The 18,360-nt window shown below is 39.5% G+C and overlaps 1 protein-coding gene across 3 annotated transcripts in view; it reads right to left on the bottom strand.

Moving 5' to 3' along the window:
- The window catches only part of OXR1 (oxidation resistance 1), a 345,790-nt gene that overhangs the window by 266,926 nt on the left and 60,504 nt on the right, over positions 1 to 18,360 (bottom strand). For all 3 annotated transcript variants that reach the window (XM_080647068.1, XM_080647065.1, XM_080647066.1), the window contains exon 2: positions 8,134 to 8,304. In XM_080647068.1, the coding sequence (XP_080503194.1) occupies positions 8,134 to 8,156 (23 nt within the window). In that variant the 5' untranslated portion in view covers positions 8,157 to 8,304. The remainder of the gene's footprint in view (positions 1 to 8,133; positions 8,305 to 18,360) is intronic.

The following is an 18,360-nucleotide window of genomic DNA, read 5'->3' as shown; positions in this document are numbered from 1 at the left end:
CTCTTTCTCCCTTCCTCACTGAAATAAGTAAAAATATATTTAAAAAATACAAACAAAATCCAATAAACACAAAAAGATGATGGGGGATATGTATTAAGATAACACAATCACTGAACATGTTATATGCTGCTGGCAAAAGATATTTAAAATTTTATAGTCAACTTAATTTTGGAAATTACATACCTTGGCCTACATAACTATTTAAATAACTAAGATATTTTTATAGACCATGCACTGGCATTTATCCTAATGGTTAAGTTCAAAAAGGGCTGGCCCTAACCAGTTTGGCTCAGTGGATAGAGCGTCAGCCTGCGGACTGAAGGGTCCCAGGTTCAATTCTGGTCAAGGGCATGTACCTGGGTTGCGGGCACATCCCCAGTGGGGGGTGTGCAGGAGGCAGCTGATCGATGTCTCTCTCTCATCGATGTTTCTAACTCTCTATCCCTCTCCCTTCCTCTCTGTGAAAAATCAATAAAATATATTTTAAAAAAAAGGGGGGGCTGGTGTCTAGTAACACTAGTCTAAGGTGGGAATGAACAGCCCAGCTTTATGTTAAAGCTTCTACAATAAGGAAACATTGCTGTGATCATTCACTGTAATTCTTTCACAAGAGAGAAAATTAGGATTCCTCTGAAAATGATGAAAAGACGTATTTCAAAACCTATGTATAGTCCTAAATCAGTGGTCGGCAAACTGCGGCTCGTGAGCCACATGCGGCTCTTTGGCCCCTTGAGTGTGGCTCTTCCACAAAATATCACGGCCTGGGCGAGTCTATTTTGAAGAAGTGGCATTAGAAGAAGTTTAAGTTTAAAAAATTTGGCTCTCAAAAGAAATTTCAATCGTTGTACTGTTGATATTTGGCTCTGTTGACTAATGAGTTTTCCGACCATTGTCCTAGATGATATTCAAAAGGAAGATGATACATGTGACCATTATGAATCCCTGAAAACACTTGTTTATATTTTTTCCCAATACTGACTGTGAATTGGTGATCATCATTCAACTGTTTCTAATGACTTGAGATCAATGGTGGGGTTGGGAAAAAGGGCCAGTCAAGGTCATAGGTGTAGGCTTTTGCTATGAAAGACAGTTAAACTAATTGGTCCCTGTGGGAACTGAACCTGCAACCTCAGATTCATTAATTTCACAAGCAAGCAAACTTCTCTAAGCAGACCAAAAGTTACCAAACAATTTTCTTCAAAATATGATTCATGTTTAGATGGTACTAGTGTTTAAGAACAAAATAAAATGCTGTTTTAGTAATTATTTATTTATTCAAGGAGAATTAATTTGAGGTAGATATATAGAGAAAAACAGTAAAGAAGTTTCCTATAAATGTTTAATTTTTAAAAAGCTATTTTTAAAAGCATAGAGCGCAAAGCCAAAATGGTCAGGGAACTCTACAAACATAATGTGTTTACTTAAAGTGTCTAGCCCAAATCAAAATAGTATTAATTATGTGAATAATAAAGTGATTTCTATTTGAAAAGGCATAATATGAATAGAAATATATATTGGAACTTTTCAGAATTCAGTAACTTCACTTGCTTCCAAACCATCACACTATAACTTAAAGTGTTATGTAATTTTGGGGACACATTTTTATTTCTCTTGAGTTTTCATTTTGGCTATATTATTCTCTCCTCGCTGCCTCTCCTATGTTATTTGTTCCTTACTTGTTCTTTAAAATCAACTTACTCTTCTTCTAAGCTCTGGATCTATCCTTTACCAACTGAACAGCCCCGCTTACATGAGGATTAAATTTTAAGCGCTCAGACCCAGTCTCTCTTCCAGTACCTAGATATATTAGTCCATCATTCAGCATGCATTTACCATGCTGAGAAATAGAATACCTTGCCAACTAAGCTTTTCCTATCACTTGGAAAGCCTCGTCTTTATTTCAATTAGAAACATTAGCTTTATATTTACATCTAGTCATTTCCTTTTTTCTCTCTTCTCTAATGAAAGTCTATTGACAATTCTGACTTTTACCTCTACTGTAAAACTCAGGGTAAACCTTCCCTTGCAATCTTTACTTTATCCACATTTTTCTGCTCTATGGCATCTGATCCCTCCAAAAATAGAGACAATTCAAGTCTCTACTTCCTCTGCTACTGGAAATCCTGTCCCCCTAGAACCTGCCTTTTCACAGTGTAACAGGGCAAGTGGTTTGCAGAACAGTGGATAAGGCAACTTTTGAAGAAAAATACTGATTTTATCCCCTCCTTGGAGTAAATAGGCTGCCTCTCTCCCTCCAGATTTTTTTTCAAATAAATACAGGTGCCAAGGAATGATAAGGAATAATTCACATCTTCATTTATTCATTGAAGAAGAACTTAGATAAAAATATTATAAATTATGTGTAGCAAAGTAGCTACACTTCTAAATTTGCATCTTTCTCAATTCTAGGATTCTAACACACTCTTACTTTTGGATGAAGAAGATAATTCAAATTCGTTTTCATCTCGAGTATCATTAAATTTGAGTAGAGTATCACTAAATTTGCCAACATTCACAATAACATTTTATACTATAAGCATATTCGTTAAAGACCATTCACCACTTCTAAATTTAGTCAATATAACAATAATTTACACAATTCATACTTTGTTATATTTCCAACCTACAAGTGCTTGGAATATTTTGTTGACATACGTAAAATTCTATCAGTCAACTGTAAGTACATATTTCATTGAGAATTAGCAGCATGTCTTCAATCTTTATGAGGGACTAAATTTGGTGAAAGCATTAACATACATAACGGGCCTTTCCTAAAATAAAAAAGGAGATGAGTTGAGGAGACACTTTCTCAGAAATACAAATTTTCTCCACAGCCTTGATGTCTGCAATGTGGGGAGCTGCAACAGGATAGGCCTTGCCACATCCCCTAAATGGCACAGCACCATGTGACCCAGCAATATTTAAATAAGTTTTCTCACTAAAGAAGTATTTATCATTGCAAAAAGTAAAATTTAAAAAATACACATGCAGGTCCAATCTAGATGGGTCAAGTAAATAACGTTCCTGCCACCCAAGGGCGCCCAGCCTTTACACATGATGATGTCACCCGATACCCATCAAATGCAGAGATGGCCACAGAAACTGTTCAGTGAAAACAGAAGATGTCAAAGTATCATGTGTGGCCCAGCTGGTGTGCTAGTGGTTGAGCATCGACCCATGAACAAAGAGATCACCAATTCGATTCCCGATCAGGGGACATACCCAGGGTTGCGGGCTTGATCCCATGTGGGGTGTGCAGGAGGCAGCTGATCGATAACGTTTCTCTCTCCTTGATGTTTCTATGTCTCTATCCCTCTCCCTTCCTATCTCTCTAAAAAGCAATTAAAAAAACATTAAAAAAATCATGTGTGGTTTGAGTTCAGTTTTGCAAAAATATGTGCATATATGTAGAAAGAAATATACCTAACATTTATAACTGGTTTTCTATGAATGGTATGATTTAGGTTACATTTTATTTATGTTTTATAATTTTCTGTAGCATTTGACTCTTTGTAATCAGCATATTTCTTTATTTTTATAACTAAATGCAAGATATGTATTTGGATTTGTGAAAAATCAGCCATTTCTTCCCAAGCTGGATAAACAAATGCCCATTTTGTTCACTAAAAACACCTGGAACATACCTCTTTAGAGTACTTGTCACATTAAATCAGTCCTTTAATTATTTGGTCTTCCTGGCTAACATATGGGTTCCCATGAGAGTAGCTGCTACTTTTCATGGACACTGCATCCGGTGTTCAGCTCAGGGCGTGGCACATTAAGGATGCTCAATAGATTACTACTTGCTCCTTGGCTTCTTACTTTCATCCAGTGTCTTCTTTCTCCCATCCCTGGCTCTAGTTGAATTACCTCCACCTCTGCCAGGTACCATACTGTCTTCCAGATACTGTGGGTCAAAAGCTGAAGTGTTTGCAGGCATCACAATGAAAACCAATTTTGGGTCAAAAAGATGTCATTTGGCATAATCAGTGGGGCCACTCTAAAGTCTGGTTAACATATGTACAGTCCACTAAAATAACGGAAGCTCAGAGTGTAGTCAGGTCTGGAAGAATAGACAGGATGTCTGTGGAGGGTCTCTGTGAGATGGGCAATTGAAGATCATTTCAGTGGAATTATGGTCCAGGGCTGATAGCTTTCTGTTGTGCTTCTTTTGTATCATGATGGAAACCTGACACTTTCTAGCCTGGAGCATAATGAGTGGAATGAAGATTTACATTTTGTAGGTTACACTTTGTGCAATTTTGGAAGTTCAACTAAGTTTCTGATAGCAACAGCCTCCTTACCTCTCCTAGGAAAATAGGGGGCTCCTCCCCTACCCCACACCCCACCTTCAATACTATTCCAATGCCTGGTCGTGTCCCCAGGTCTAGACACTTCCTTCCAGGATCTCTACATTGGAGGACATCAAGGGAAACCTTCAAGTTGGAAATGAAAGCCAGGCTTTTGCCTTGAAGCCACACGCACGTAGCCAGGAAACTGCCTTCACGTGGACTGTTTCTGTTTTGACACAGGTAGTGGTTAGGGCTGTTGTGGTTTTCACATGGGTGTGCAGTGGTTAGGACTGTTTTGGTTTGACACAGGCAATGTAGTGCTTAGGAGCACCAACTAGCGATCTGTATTCATTTGCTAACTCCACTACTTAATGGCTGTGTCACATTGGGCCAATTACTTAGCTTACAGTGCTTAACTTTTCCATTTGTGGAGATGCAAATCATCGCACTACATTCCTAATAAGCATGTGGGTTAATGTCAGCTAATGTCTAAACCAGTGCCTGGTGCCTGGTAAATGCCATGTGCATGTTCACTCGATAATATTTACATGGCTTAATGTATGTTTTTAAATGTTCTATATGTATTATATATACATATGCATATATTTTATAAGATATACAGTATATATAAGATATGTATATTATAATAAAATATTTTTACAAGGAGGGATGGAGGATGATTATCAGGGGAAGAAGCACTGAACGGCTTACCACGAGCCCCTGGCATCACCATGTCCCGCTTTATGCTACAGATCCTGGAGCCTTTTTCAACTCTTTGTGCCTCTTCATGTCTCCTATTCATTATCTCGGCTGCCAGCAACAGTCCTCTCCCTCGGAGCAGAGCCTGGAACCTGTCCCCTGTGCCGGGGTGTCTGCAGCTGATCCTGCGCATCCCTCTATCTCCCAGCATCAGCTCAATCACTGTCTGCCTGGTAATTATCTACGGGCAGGAGGAGGCGGACGTCTGCGCTGTGTCACCAGGTGACTCCTCCAGTCAGTTCCCACCACTCCCCTTAGCTGATCCACATTGCAGGTTCCTAGAAACTTGGAAGTTTCCAAAATTGTTTTTCTTTTTGAGATTTCCGTGAAAGGGCCAAATTACTTTATGTTTCTTTCACAGGCCAGACACATAACTACTAGAGCAAGAAAGTATTTATTTTATTATGTACAAAGATAACTTGCTTCTACTGGGTACTTGAAAGCTGGGTGTATTACCTGATAACCGTAAACATAAATGTAAGTATCTTAACCTACATTTTCTAAATTCCTAGGTTGGTATGGGAAGCACAGTTAGGCACTAGTCCCCCCCGTTAGACCTGAGAGTTAAATTTCAAAATCAATACACGGACACGGTCAGGTACGTACCACGTCACGGTAGGCAGACCAAACTGTTCGCAGAGTAAATTCGGTTTGACTATAAACTCAGAGCCAATGTTAATGAGAAAGCCAAGCCCAGGAGAGTCTGGCAGGAGTGGAATTCAGAAGAATGAAGAAGACAAACACGGTGTTACTGTAACTCCAGACCACGAAGAAGCCGCCCTGAGAAGCAGATGGAGGTGTCTGGCACATACATCCTTACTGACAGATAGGTCCTGCCAGGTGCATTCTGTCCTGATTCCTCTGAACACTGAAAGCAGGTAACTTTCCTTGCTGTGATATTGCAACCTCAGCCAAACTTCCTACTTGGATTCCCAACAGTTACAGACTGCCCTGGTCAGGCCAAATCAAGCATCCTGTGCACTTTCAACGTACATGTCTTATTTTAAATTAATCATCTGTCAATCCATTTATTTTGCAATGTCAGTATTTTTATACCTGAGTTACTAGATTTCAAACAGAGAGCCAGACCCTGGACTATAATAATTTCACAAAATAACATAGCTTCACGAGGAATTCGCAGAAAGAATTGATGAGTTGTGATTTGTTTTGCATATCTTAGGTTTCCTTCCTATATTCCTGGCCAGCAGGTGGGGAGCACAAATGCTAAGAGGGAGAATGAAGATGCCAAAGCCCGCACAGTTGTACGATGGCACGACACTGGTAAAACCAATTAAAGCTCCCTGCACAGAAATCTAATGAGCAACATTAGCCAGAATTAAGAGTACTGTTGAGTGAAAATATCCACAAATTATTTCTGTAAAATTTGAGCCTTTGACATGGAAAGAATAGTATCACATTTCATATATGTGAATTCTGTAAGATACCACCACCATTTTCAATTTTATTTTAGCATGAAAATACTATGTTACCATTGAAATACTTGCTTTGCATTTTTTCACTGAAATACGCAGCATGAATTTATAGAACATCTGCTAAACTAGAGGTGCTGGGCTGGGCCATCGGGCTGGCACCACAACATACAAGCTCTCTCTCTGTGAGTTTACTGGGTTTGTATGGCCCTTGACCAAATCCCTGAATCACATCAAGGCAGCTCTTCACTGAGGTGCACACCAAGGACAGGCTCCACTGTCAGCCTCTGTGAACCAAGCCAACCACACCCAATGGTGAGATACAACCTTCATAGCTGTGTTTTAATCTCCCTCTCCTTCTCCTTCTTCTTTGTCATCTCTTCACCCTTCCCTCCTCCTCCTCTACTCCTTCTCTTTCCCCTCCCCTTCCTCCTCTCTTTCTTTTTCTTCTTGGCATGCAGCCTGCTTTTGAGAATTCACCTTGCACACATATTTGCCAGAGGTATGATGCCTTCAAATAAATGTGTCCTTAATATATCCCAAGGGTTCAAAGGAGTTTGTAAGTCCTATAGAAATTGTTCAGTTTTTATTTCAATAATAATAAAAAAACATATTTTACAGTAATAAGTCACAATTTAAATTTTCCTTTATTTTTACAGAATAGGTATTATCTTCTTTATATATATATTTTGAGATCCTTAGCACCCAATAGGGATCCAAGGATATAGTCTAAGGAGTCCATAAAAATTAGGTCCTTCAGAAACACTACTCTGTATCTAAGCAAATAATTCTACCCTTTGCCCTAAAAGAATAGCATACTTAACTAAAAATAAATTCATGGAGCTAAGCTGCAGAAAGTACTCTTTAATCTGATGCTATCTCTATTTCCAACACAAGCTGAAGACAAGGATGAGAGGGGCACTCACAAAAAAATGTTTTTTCTTCACATTTTGAATACTGTGAATTTGCATTTCACTTGTTCGGCTCTTTGCATATTTAAAAAACTCCAAAGTTCAACAAAATGTTTCAAACTCATCCCTGCTAGTATCCCTCTTCACTGCCATTGAAAGTTGATTACTTGCTAGAAAAGTATCTTCATACTTATTTTTTAAAATCATGAACAGCTTTTAAACATAAACTGTAAATAAAAGATTATTCAGAATGCCAGTTCTTGAAAGACAGAAATTTATAAGGGAATTTTCTCTTTCATATTTGAGTTCTATTCAGTTGAATTTGGGTAGAGCTGTTGAAATAGGAATTCTAAAGAAAAGCACTGAGACAATATCTATCCCAACCTTAGAGCCAGCCTTATGGCTTGTTAGTCCTGTAGATGGTATAACCGCAGATAGGAACATTGAAAGGCTATTTAATTCCAACTCCTCTTTTCCCTGGGTGTGCTGAAAAGAAAGGTGTTGATGTCACTGCAAAACATTGGTAGGCTTGACCCCTTCCCAGAGTCCCCAGATACCAGAGTGCTGAAAGTGTCAACTTTTTAATTCTAGGTTGCTTTCCATAGCCTAACACAGGACAACGAGACTTTTCAAGTTCTCTCCCTGCTCCAGTTCTCTCAGGACAACTTACAGAATATCGCTTCATGATATAAATAAACACGTGTGTGTTTATATAATTACATTAGAAAGTGACTTACGTACCATGATAAATTAGATACAGACATCGCAGCAATGCCAGGAGGAGTCTTGCAGAGCAGTCTTCTCTTGATTTCAGAATAGGGAGAGTAGGCCAAGTAGACAAGATCACTGGGGATTTTAGCGCTGCCACTGGAATGATGCACAAAGCACTTAGTCGTGCACAGTTGAGAAGACCTATAAAGCAAAGGTGGAAAGTGATATGTATAGTACCTGGCCAATATGACTTTTCACAGATTTATTTCATCCAGTCAATAGTTTTGTCATCTTATAAAACACACAAAAGAAAATATGATAATTTTCCTTAAAGTACAAGGTATATACAAAACCAAGGATAAAACAAAACCAACCCCAAAATGAGCTCAATGCTTTCCTTTTAAAACCAAAGGAAAGGTTATTAACATGTTGATTCCCTGACGTAGAGAATTCCTTGTTCATTCAAGAAAAGAACAGAATGTGTGTGTGGTTTTTTAAAATATATTTTTATTGATTTCAGAGGGGAAGGGAGAGGGAGAGAGATAGAAACATCAATGATGACAGAGAATCATTGATTGGCTGCCTCCTGCACGCCCTCCACTGGGAATTAAGCCCGCAACCCAGGCATGTGCCCTTGACAGGAATCGAACCCAGGACCCTTCAGTCCACAGGCTGACATTCTATCCACTGAGCCAAACCAGCCAGGGCAAGAATGTGTTTTTAGAGGTACCACATTTTTTCTTCACATGGTCAACCAGTTATGCTCTCTAAATCAGGTTTAAAATTGTGATAAAATTATTAGAACAAAGATCCTGTTTACCCACAGCAAATACAAAAAAAAAGAGTTCCTTGGCACAAACTGTTATCATGTCCAAAGGTTTAACGAAAACTCATGCATTACTACAACTGAGTAAATAAACATTAATATTGAGTAACACGTGGAGAGGTAAGCAGTGTGCAATTATGGAACAAACATTTCCACAGATTTCTTTTGAGCGCCTGCTGTGTACCAAAATTTGCTTAGGGTACAATTACGTTCCATGGTACTACGCTAGGCACTTTAATTAGTTCAGAGCATTAATCCTGTCTGTTCAGTTAAACATTTACTAAGCATATACTATGTGCGCTTACACTATTCTAGGTATAGCTCATGGATAAAGATGAATGACACATAAATAAGTCATTGTTCCTGCCCTCAAAGAATGCCTTTATGTAAAAAAGATAACTGTAATAAAATGGGGTAAAGTGTTCAAATAAAGGGTTACACAGCATATGGAAGCACAGAAGGGGGGCTTCCAGCCCAGGCTTAGGGATTTGGGAAGGATTTCTAAAAGAAATATGCCCCAAAGCATTAGCTTGGCTGCAGGTTTCAAAGAACAAATCTTGAGTCTTAAGTCCGTGGCGAATATGGCAACCCCAGGCTGGAGGCTCTCTTCTCGTCATCCCACCGTCTCAACATGCGGTTCCTCTTCACCTCTAGTGGCTGCTGAGTTCCAGCACACGCCTCCGTGTTCCAGCCAACAGAAAGCAGAAAGAGGGGAAGAAGGATGTATCCTAAAGTTTACATGTGACATTTCCACTTGCATTTCATTGGCCAGTCACTTACGCATCCTTATTCTAAGGGAGACTGAAAACGCAGCCATTCTTCTAGGCAGCCATATGGTCAACTACAAACCAAGGTGCCTTTTAGAAAGGAAAGGGCTAAAGTGGGCATTGGAAGAAGATTAGCACTGTCTGCCATCATGTTGCAGACCGGGTGACCTTTATCCCCAATATCTTATGCTTCTGTACCTACTGCAAAGTGGCAAACATGGGGCAGAGGGGAGGTGGAACCAGCCCATTGTTATAATTTTACATATTTGGTAAGTAAACTTAAATTATGAACTTCTTCTGTTTTCTTAAATCATTCATAGAATCAACAAGTTATTTTTGTGCCCTACTATTTTCCAGGCTCTAACTAAGTACTAAGGACACTAAGATTAATAAAATAATCATCTTTGCACATAAAGAGTTCACTAACCGATGCCATCAGGTTAAAAAATAAACTGTACTCTACAAATTGCTGTTCATGTACAGGGCACATGAGTAGCTATAGGACAATAGAGGAAAAACATAATTCTAATGGACTCTAGTCTCAATAGAACCTGACCGATAATGGAGTAAGCAGCTATACAGTCCATATGCTCACTTGTCTCCTTATATCCAAAAGGGGCTTTCAAGTCCATCCTGCCCTTGGTTAACTGTTAAGGCATCTAGACCTCATCTATTAAGGATCTGGGAACTCCAAAGTCTGCTTCCCAAACTGGTAACTTCATACTCTCAAAATTTGTTTCACCAGATTCTTACCAAGGGTTTGGTTACCTCCCCGCCCACAGAAAAGGTGATATTGTCTGATGTAATTCTTTCTTCTAGAATCTAGACACTCTTAATCCTATCTTTAGAGAGCTGTGTATATGAATGTCTTTATTTTAATTCCTAACTACATTACTTTTACTGAATTACAATTTGGGGTTTTGCCAAGAGTTTGTATTGAGGGACATCATTGAAGAAAATGATAAACAAGGAAAAACCAGAGCTGTAAACTCTAGTTATTAGGTTTAAAACTTTTAAAAATATATTTGTATTGATTTCAGAGAGGAATGGAGAGTTATTAGGTTTAGCAGAGTATTTGCCAACACAAAAATACTGTCTTTATGAGCACTCAAAAAAATATAAATATATATGTTAGGTTTCAACACCAGAAAAACCATTATCCTAAATTTCTGGTTTGTCTTAATCCTAGGGGTGTGGGGCATTATTGCAATTTATGCTGCTTTCCTTGCTTTAATGTATGGGAAACAAATTTGTAGCATTTCTTTAAGAACTAATCAAGGCCTCTGAGGTCTGTTTTTTTCTTTTTTTTTTTTTAATGCTAACCTCTCCTTTTGCCAACTTTAATTTTAACCTATTTTTTTGGTAAACACATGCATAGAAACATATGCACACATATGCAGATAATATTTATGTAAATACATTTAAAAAATCACCAGCAAGTCCATTTTAGAGTGAGAAAGAGTATAATTAAACACCATAATTCCAGATTTGTTTGCTTCTGCAGAATGTAGAAATACTATGCAAAGAAATTTGATCCCAGAATCTTAGCTCAAACCATACAACACTGTTGTGTTTATACGTCAAAATGGTGAAATAGTGTCAATGCTAATATGAGAGAAGAGTGGACCACAGCAGCTTCTTATCATGCCCCTTGGCCTGACTTAACTTTACGCAGGCTGTGCTTCTGCCCCACTCTGAGCCCCTGGCCGCCCTTTTCTTAGAGCATTCACTTTAGAAAACTTGCAACTGTAAAATCTTTCCCTGCCCCTTTGAGATATAAATCTTCTTCCGGCCTGTTGCCAGTTTTATAACCCAGGAATGACTTGCTCAAGGGCCTGGGCACCATGCCTTTGAAATGTAACCATCAAAGCAGACGGTGCTGCATTGCCAAGTCTCTGTGGGAGTGCTGGAGCCCCACTTCCCTAAGTGCTAATTAGCAAAGGCAGTGGGAATAATCACAGTGACCTACCTCCCCTGAACATCACCGAGCACTTTCCTTTTCTTTTGTAAAATATATTTTTACTGATTTCAGAGAAGAAGGGAGAGGGGGCGCGAGAGAGTGAAACATCAATGATGAGAGAGAATCGTGGATTGGATGCCTCCTGCATGCCCCCTCCTGGGGATCTAGCCTGAAACCAAAACCTGGGCATGTGCCCTGACAGGTAAGTGAACCATGACCTCCTTCCTGGTTCATAGGTCGATGCTCAACCACTGTGCCATGCCTGCTGGGCTCAGCGAGCCCTTTCGTACAAGCTTGCCCCAGCTGCCTCAAACACTCTCCCGCCTTCTGTTTCCGTGGGTTGAATTCTGTCTCTCTCCCCTGTTGCAATAGTCTTGAATTAAGTTTTCCTTGCTTGCTGAACTCTGAACCACTTAATTTTTCTTTGAGAGGGTATTGCTTTTGGTCCTTAAAGTTCAGGAAAATTTCCTAACATGCTGGCAATACTGGCAAAAGGTGTGATCTTTTCTCACTGTCTTTTTCTTGGAATAACTACTAACTTGGATTTTGATAAGCTGTGGATTACTAGTATGTGTAAAATTAAATATTAGGTAATTGATTTTTTTTTCTGATTTTAAACCTAGATGTTTGTAAGAATAAAATATTTGAACAAAAAAAGTCAGAGTGACCATTCACAATGATCACAATAATCACTCTGACGTTCTTTATGATTTATGTCATCTTTTAATTTTATTTCTATCTTACAATATCTAATTTATTTCTTCAATGATATACACCCATGAGGCGATCAATAGAGTCCACTGAGTTGAATAACACACCGAAAAAGCCTATTGTATTTACATTTTCCTGATGTGATTTTTTTTAAAGGCTGTGGTAGTGGGCCTGTTATTCCTTTAATGATATTCAAATGATTCACTGCTTATCAATGTAACCTTTCCAGGAAAAACATCTTTGGGATCTTCAGGCAAGTTCTGATTCCTCTCGGACACCTGATGTTTTCTATCCCCTCTAACTGCACGTACCCAAATCTTCAAAGAACAATACAAGACCCACAGATTCTATGAACTCTTGCCTCAGAGTTTCAGGTTTCTCTGACCACCACTCTCGTATATCCAATTTAGCAATTAAAATCCTATATAATAAAGATGTAATATGCAAATGGTCGTTATGCCATTAAGTGTAATGACCGACCACATAACGACCTGATCACGGATCAGCAGGAGGGTGGGGCAGGGAGCTACTGCCTACAAGCGGGTGGCAGAGAGCTACAGGAAGGGGCAGGGCAGCAAGCTATGGGGGAGGGGCGGGGGCGGGGGAGCTACAGAAGGGCGAGGCAGTGAGCAGAGAGCTACTGGAGCTACTGGAGAGCTACTAGCGCAGGGCTACTAGTTGTAACATAACAAAAAGTTCCTTTCACTAAAGAGATAAGATGGTTCCCAATACTTATACACATAATAGAACAGTGTGGGGGTTCAGAATGAGCCTCACCAACAAGTGTCTCATGCCCTAACCAGTTTGGCTCAGTGGATAGAGCGTAGGTCTGCAGACTGAAAGGTCCCAGGTTCGATTCCGATCAAGGGCATGTACCTTGGTTGCGGGCACATCCCCAGTAGGAGGTGTGCAAGAGGCAGCTGATCGATGTTTCTCTCCATCAATATTTCTAACTCCCTTTCCCTTCCTCTCTGTAAAAAATCAATAAAATATATTTTAAAAATATTTTTAAAAAAGAAGTATCTCAGTGGTATGCAATTTCATAATTGAGCTAAGGGCAATTTCAGCTTCAGCCTCAAGTGAAAATTCTGCCCCTCCCTTTAACTACCTAAAAAAATTGAATTAGGGGCCTTGCCCATAATAAGACATTATCCTGTATAATAAAAGGCTAATATGCAAATCTACCGAACAACAGAATGACCGGTTGCTATGATATGCACTGACCACCAGAGGACAGATGCTCAATGCAAGAGTCAGTGTGCTCCCACAGGGGGAGTGCCACTCAGCCAGAAGCTGGGCTCACGGCTGGCTAGCGCAGCAGAAGTGGTGGGAGCCTCTCCCGCCTCTGCGGCAGCGCTAAGGATGTCCGACTGATGGCTTAGGCCCGCTCCCCATCAGTCGGACATCTCCTGAGGGCTCCCGGACTGCGAGAGGGTGCAGTCCGGGCTGAGGGACCCCTGCCCTCTGAGTGCATGAATTTCGTGCACTGGGTCTCTAGTGTGTACATAATTCTTCATGTGTGTTATTTTTACTTACTTAAATAAACTGTAAGTTTGCAAAGATCTTATGCTCAAATTGCAGAGCATTTGGATAAGTGCCCAGTACTCTGCAGGCAAAAATAAACTAATGGACAAAATGCAATACCTTAACAGCAATCTAACTGGAATGACCAAAAAATAACTGTTTGAACATTAACTTTTTATTATTATATTTTTCTCTTTTTATTATGAATTTTAAGACCCCCAGGAGCAGTCAATCATGGGGAAATATTTTTTTTTTCTTGTGAAAACTCTAATTACATATATAGATAAATCCTTAAATAAACAAGGAAAATGAACGAAGAGTTTGCCTTTTCTCTTTATCTTGTATATTGTTCTCTAGATATTGGATTTTAAAAGAGTGGGTGCTGCCTTGAATTTTATAATTTACATTATTTATTACTTTTTAGCATGAGAAAATAGAAAGGACATGCAATGAAGGACAACTATCTGTCCCTTGTCTGTCCTCTTTCCCCAGCCATCCAGTCAGTTCCCTTTCACTGAGGCAACTACTATTATTACCAGTATCTTTATGTTGCTAATCCTCACACGAGGATATTTTTCCATTGATTTTTAGAGAGAGTGGAAGGGAAGGAGAGAAACATTGATGTGAGACAGACACATCGATTGGTTGCTTCCCTTATATGACTGACTGGGGCCGGAGATCAAGCCTACAATCAAGGTAGGTACCCTGGACCAGAATCACCCCAGGACCCTTCCATCCTTGAGCCGATGCTCTATCCACTAAGCCAAACCCCCTAGAGCAGTACCTTTATTCTTAAAGAGATATTCCATGGTTTCTATCTACTAGTATATCAAACTCTGAATCTATCTATCTATCTTCTATCTATCTATCTATCTATCTATCTATCATCTATCTACCTGCTTGGTTTCCACAATAATTGTCATGTATTATACACACTTTCTCCTGCAACTTGATTTTTCACATACATACATAATCATGTGTCTATATACAGTATTTCCCTATCAGTACACATATAGAGATGCCTCTTTACTTTGATGGGTGGTAAAGCATTTCATTGAATGGATTTATGCTAATTCATTATCCCCTTTCATACTGAAGAAAACTTAGTTTGCATCTGATATTATGCAGTTACATGCAATGCTGCAGTGTATATCCTTGTACATATGATACAGTGTAGATGTATATTTGTGGATAAATACCTGGAAGTAAAATTTCTGGGTAAAATCTATACACATTTTTAATTCTGAAAGATTCTGGTAAATTGCCTTCCATAGAAATTGTACCAATTTAAATTTCTACCTGCAATGTAGAAGCTTAATCACTCTGATTTTACTGCTTCGTAGAGTTCTAATAAATCAGGTGAATTTTACAAATACTCTTCCTAAAGTGTAATCACTTTCCAAGCCGGAAATATTTGTTCACACGTGCAATGAATCACTAAGCCTGGTTGATTCTGCTCTGAGGTATCTTTGGAATATGTCCGCTTTTATCCATTCCCACTGCCTCCATCCACTGCCTTCTGTTGCCTGGATAATAACAAGGACCTCATAACTCGCTCCCCTTTCTATTTTAACTTTCATCCAAAACATTCCTCTGCAGCACACTACACACTGAGTGGTCTCCATGGAATGCAGTGGTTTCCACATAAGAACTGTAGAGGCAGGGATAGTGACGTCGCACAAACGTGGTTTCCCAGCCATGCTTCTAGGGAACTTCTGATCTCAGGAAAATGAAGCACGTTGCTCTATTTTGCACTCACAGTAAAGCCCTAATTCCTTAAGATCGTTTATAAGATTTGAGGTGATCTGACGCTTGTTTTCCTTCTACCTTCCTCTCTCACCGAGGCTGCCCCACCCTTCCCCCAACCCCCTAAACACTATATTTCAGCTGGGCTGATCTTCATTTTTCCAAATGCATCTTTGTCTTTTTAGCTTATAGGCCTCTTAGATCTGATCGAATAATCAAATAAATGCCCCCTCCCCTGAGAACTGGCCTTTAGACCACTTCCCAACCAACATTCCCTTTCACTTAGACCACATTCCGCTTGCTAAGACGATTATCTTTCCCCTCCAGACTTTCCCATGATCTGGACCCGCCCAGAGAGTTCCCCGCTGAAAGAGCCTGCCTGGAGTCCTTTAACACCTCCGGTTCCCTGTCCCTGGGTGCTGGCACCATTCAGGGGTTCAGCCCATCTCGTCTCCAGATGACCCAATAAATTTATAATCCCGTACCACTTTTGGCCTCATGCATTCCTCTTTCGGGGACTCTAACAAGGCCCATTGAGTGGTTCCATGTATACCTTTCCCTTCTGGCTGTGCTTGGCTACCTTAACTCATTACACTTCAACATAGCGTTTCTTCCTAAAGTTCCCAATCCTTCTTAGCTGAAGCCCCCTATGTTCCCTCATAACACCTCGCTCTTCATCCATGACAATTTTTAGAAACAGTGCTTTAATTTTTTGACTGGTCTGCATTTCCCTCCAGAGTATAAGCTCCTAAAGACAGACAGCTAGTCTCAACATAACCTAGGAAACCAAAGGCCTCCCACAGTGCAAGGGACGGAGAAGGCATTCAACACATGTATGCTGGGGTGGGGTGGGGGGGGGGGGGGAGAATAAAAGTTTGAAATGAGGAAATGTAAAATTCTACAGAATGCAGAACTAAAAGCAGTATTTCTTTGTAGGCTCCAGACTTAATATATCATTATTTTTAAACTAATTATTTATATTTATTTGAAACTTGTCTATTAACCTTGGGATATTAATTATGGAAACTTTAAAGTCATCCCACTTTAAATTCTGTTTTGCTTCTCAATTTTATTCAGAATATGGGTTTGTGGTAAAATATGTAAAGTAACATCTTTTTTTTGAATATGCAAAGTGGGGTCAAACACTCCTGATATTCCAGCTGCTCAGGCCATCGTCACACAAGATTTCTAACCGGAAACAAACAAACATGTGTCTCCCTGGAATAACTGAGTGACTGAGGTCAGCATGGATATAGACCATACGGAACAAGTACCTTCCTAGTTGTTTTAGACCTTACTGATACCTAACCTGAAAACATAACCTTTGCAGAGGGTTGAGAAAGCCCATACTTTAAAACTCCAGATCAGCACACAGTAATCTTGGAGACAAGTTAATGCAGAGCTCTATGTGTCCTTCCACTGCCCGGCGGCTGTCATTTTACTTGTATTAAAGCCATTTCATGGGAGATATTAGTATTCAATTGAGCACATCAGTAATTGGTCTAAAAGCATTTGTCACAGACACGTGGCTATGTTTGTGATTATCATGAGTTCCCACTTTAGAACTATCCCACATGTTCAAATTACAGGAAGCATTTACCACAGCCAAAGAAATAAAGGAATAGGGACCTTAGAATAACTCTTCAATAAATTATCACACTAAACAAAGATCCCCTTAACAGGGACCCTTTTCTTCCTAATAATTGTACCAGATATTGTTATACTGCCAGGAAAAGTTTCATCTTATGAACTTACATGAACTACAAAGATACCTTTTCCATCTATGCTCTTGTGCTCTGGTCTCATCTTTCTCCTGAACTACAATGCTATCATAAGCTGCTCTGTTGCCTACATCTTCATCTCTGCCTCTTCCTGGTTCTTCCCTGTGTCCCTGATTCTATACCACCTTTTCTTGCCTCAACTGTGACTTCACACGCTTCCTTTCTCTCACTTCTCCTTCACTGACACCCTCCACAAAAATCTTTACATCCATTGCCTTCCCTGTCTCACCACCCACTTTTGCATTCTGATTTCTACTCCAACATTCTCATCACCGCTCAACTGGTTAGTATTTAACTACTGATGCCCATAGTGTCCTATCAGACTCCACTCTCTCTCCACTTGTTTTGAACTCTCCTTTGATTTCCAGGATGGTAAAATCCAAGCTCTCCTAACCGTCTCTGTTCTTTATTGACCCATCATTCTCCCATTTCCTTTATGCTGCTGTTCTTCAAAATGGTGTCTAATGTGACTGTCCCAGTAGATAATTCACAAGATGGGATTCATCTTTTCTCCTGACTGCCAGAATAATTTTTCCTAATTATTCATAAAACTGTTGCCAAACCTTGCCTTTTTTACTGTTCAATTATATCTCTTTAAGTCATTATTCCCTTTTTTGGTGTGTCACCACCACCCATGTTCAAGCCCTTAGAATATCTTTTACATTGCTGAGCTTTTTTTTGTCAGATTTTTAGAGCATCTTAAAATAAATTTAATTCATTAAATCATATTTCAAAATCTTAATTAAAAAAAAAGGTTAAAATGGTTCACTGGACAGTTTAAAATTTATTGTTTTCTGGGCAGTCTGTCATTGCTTGGAAAGTGAGTTCTCCCACGCCCCTGAGCACTAGTGTTCTCTGGCTCACAGTTTGCCAACCACTGGCTGGACTTCAAACTTGTCTCTCTGGCTCCCAGTCCATACTAAAAATTAATTTCATTAAGGA

The sequence above is a fragment of the Plecotus auritus genome (assembly GCF_963455305.1).
Source record: "Plecotus auritus genome assembly, chromosome: 11".
NCBI lineage: Eukaryota > Metazoa > Chordata > Mammalia > Chiroptera > Vespertilionidae > Plecotus > Plecotus auritus.
Note: the sequence above shows the minus strand (reverse complement) of the source record. Positions and strands in the feature narration are given on the sequence as shown.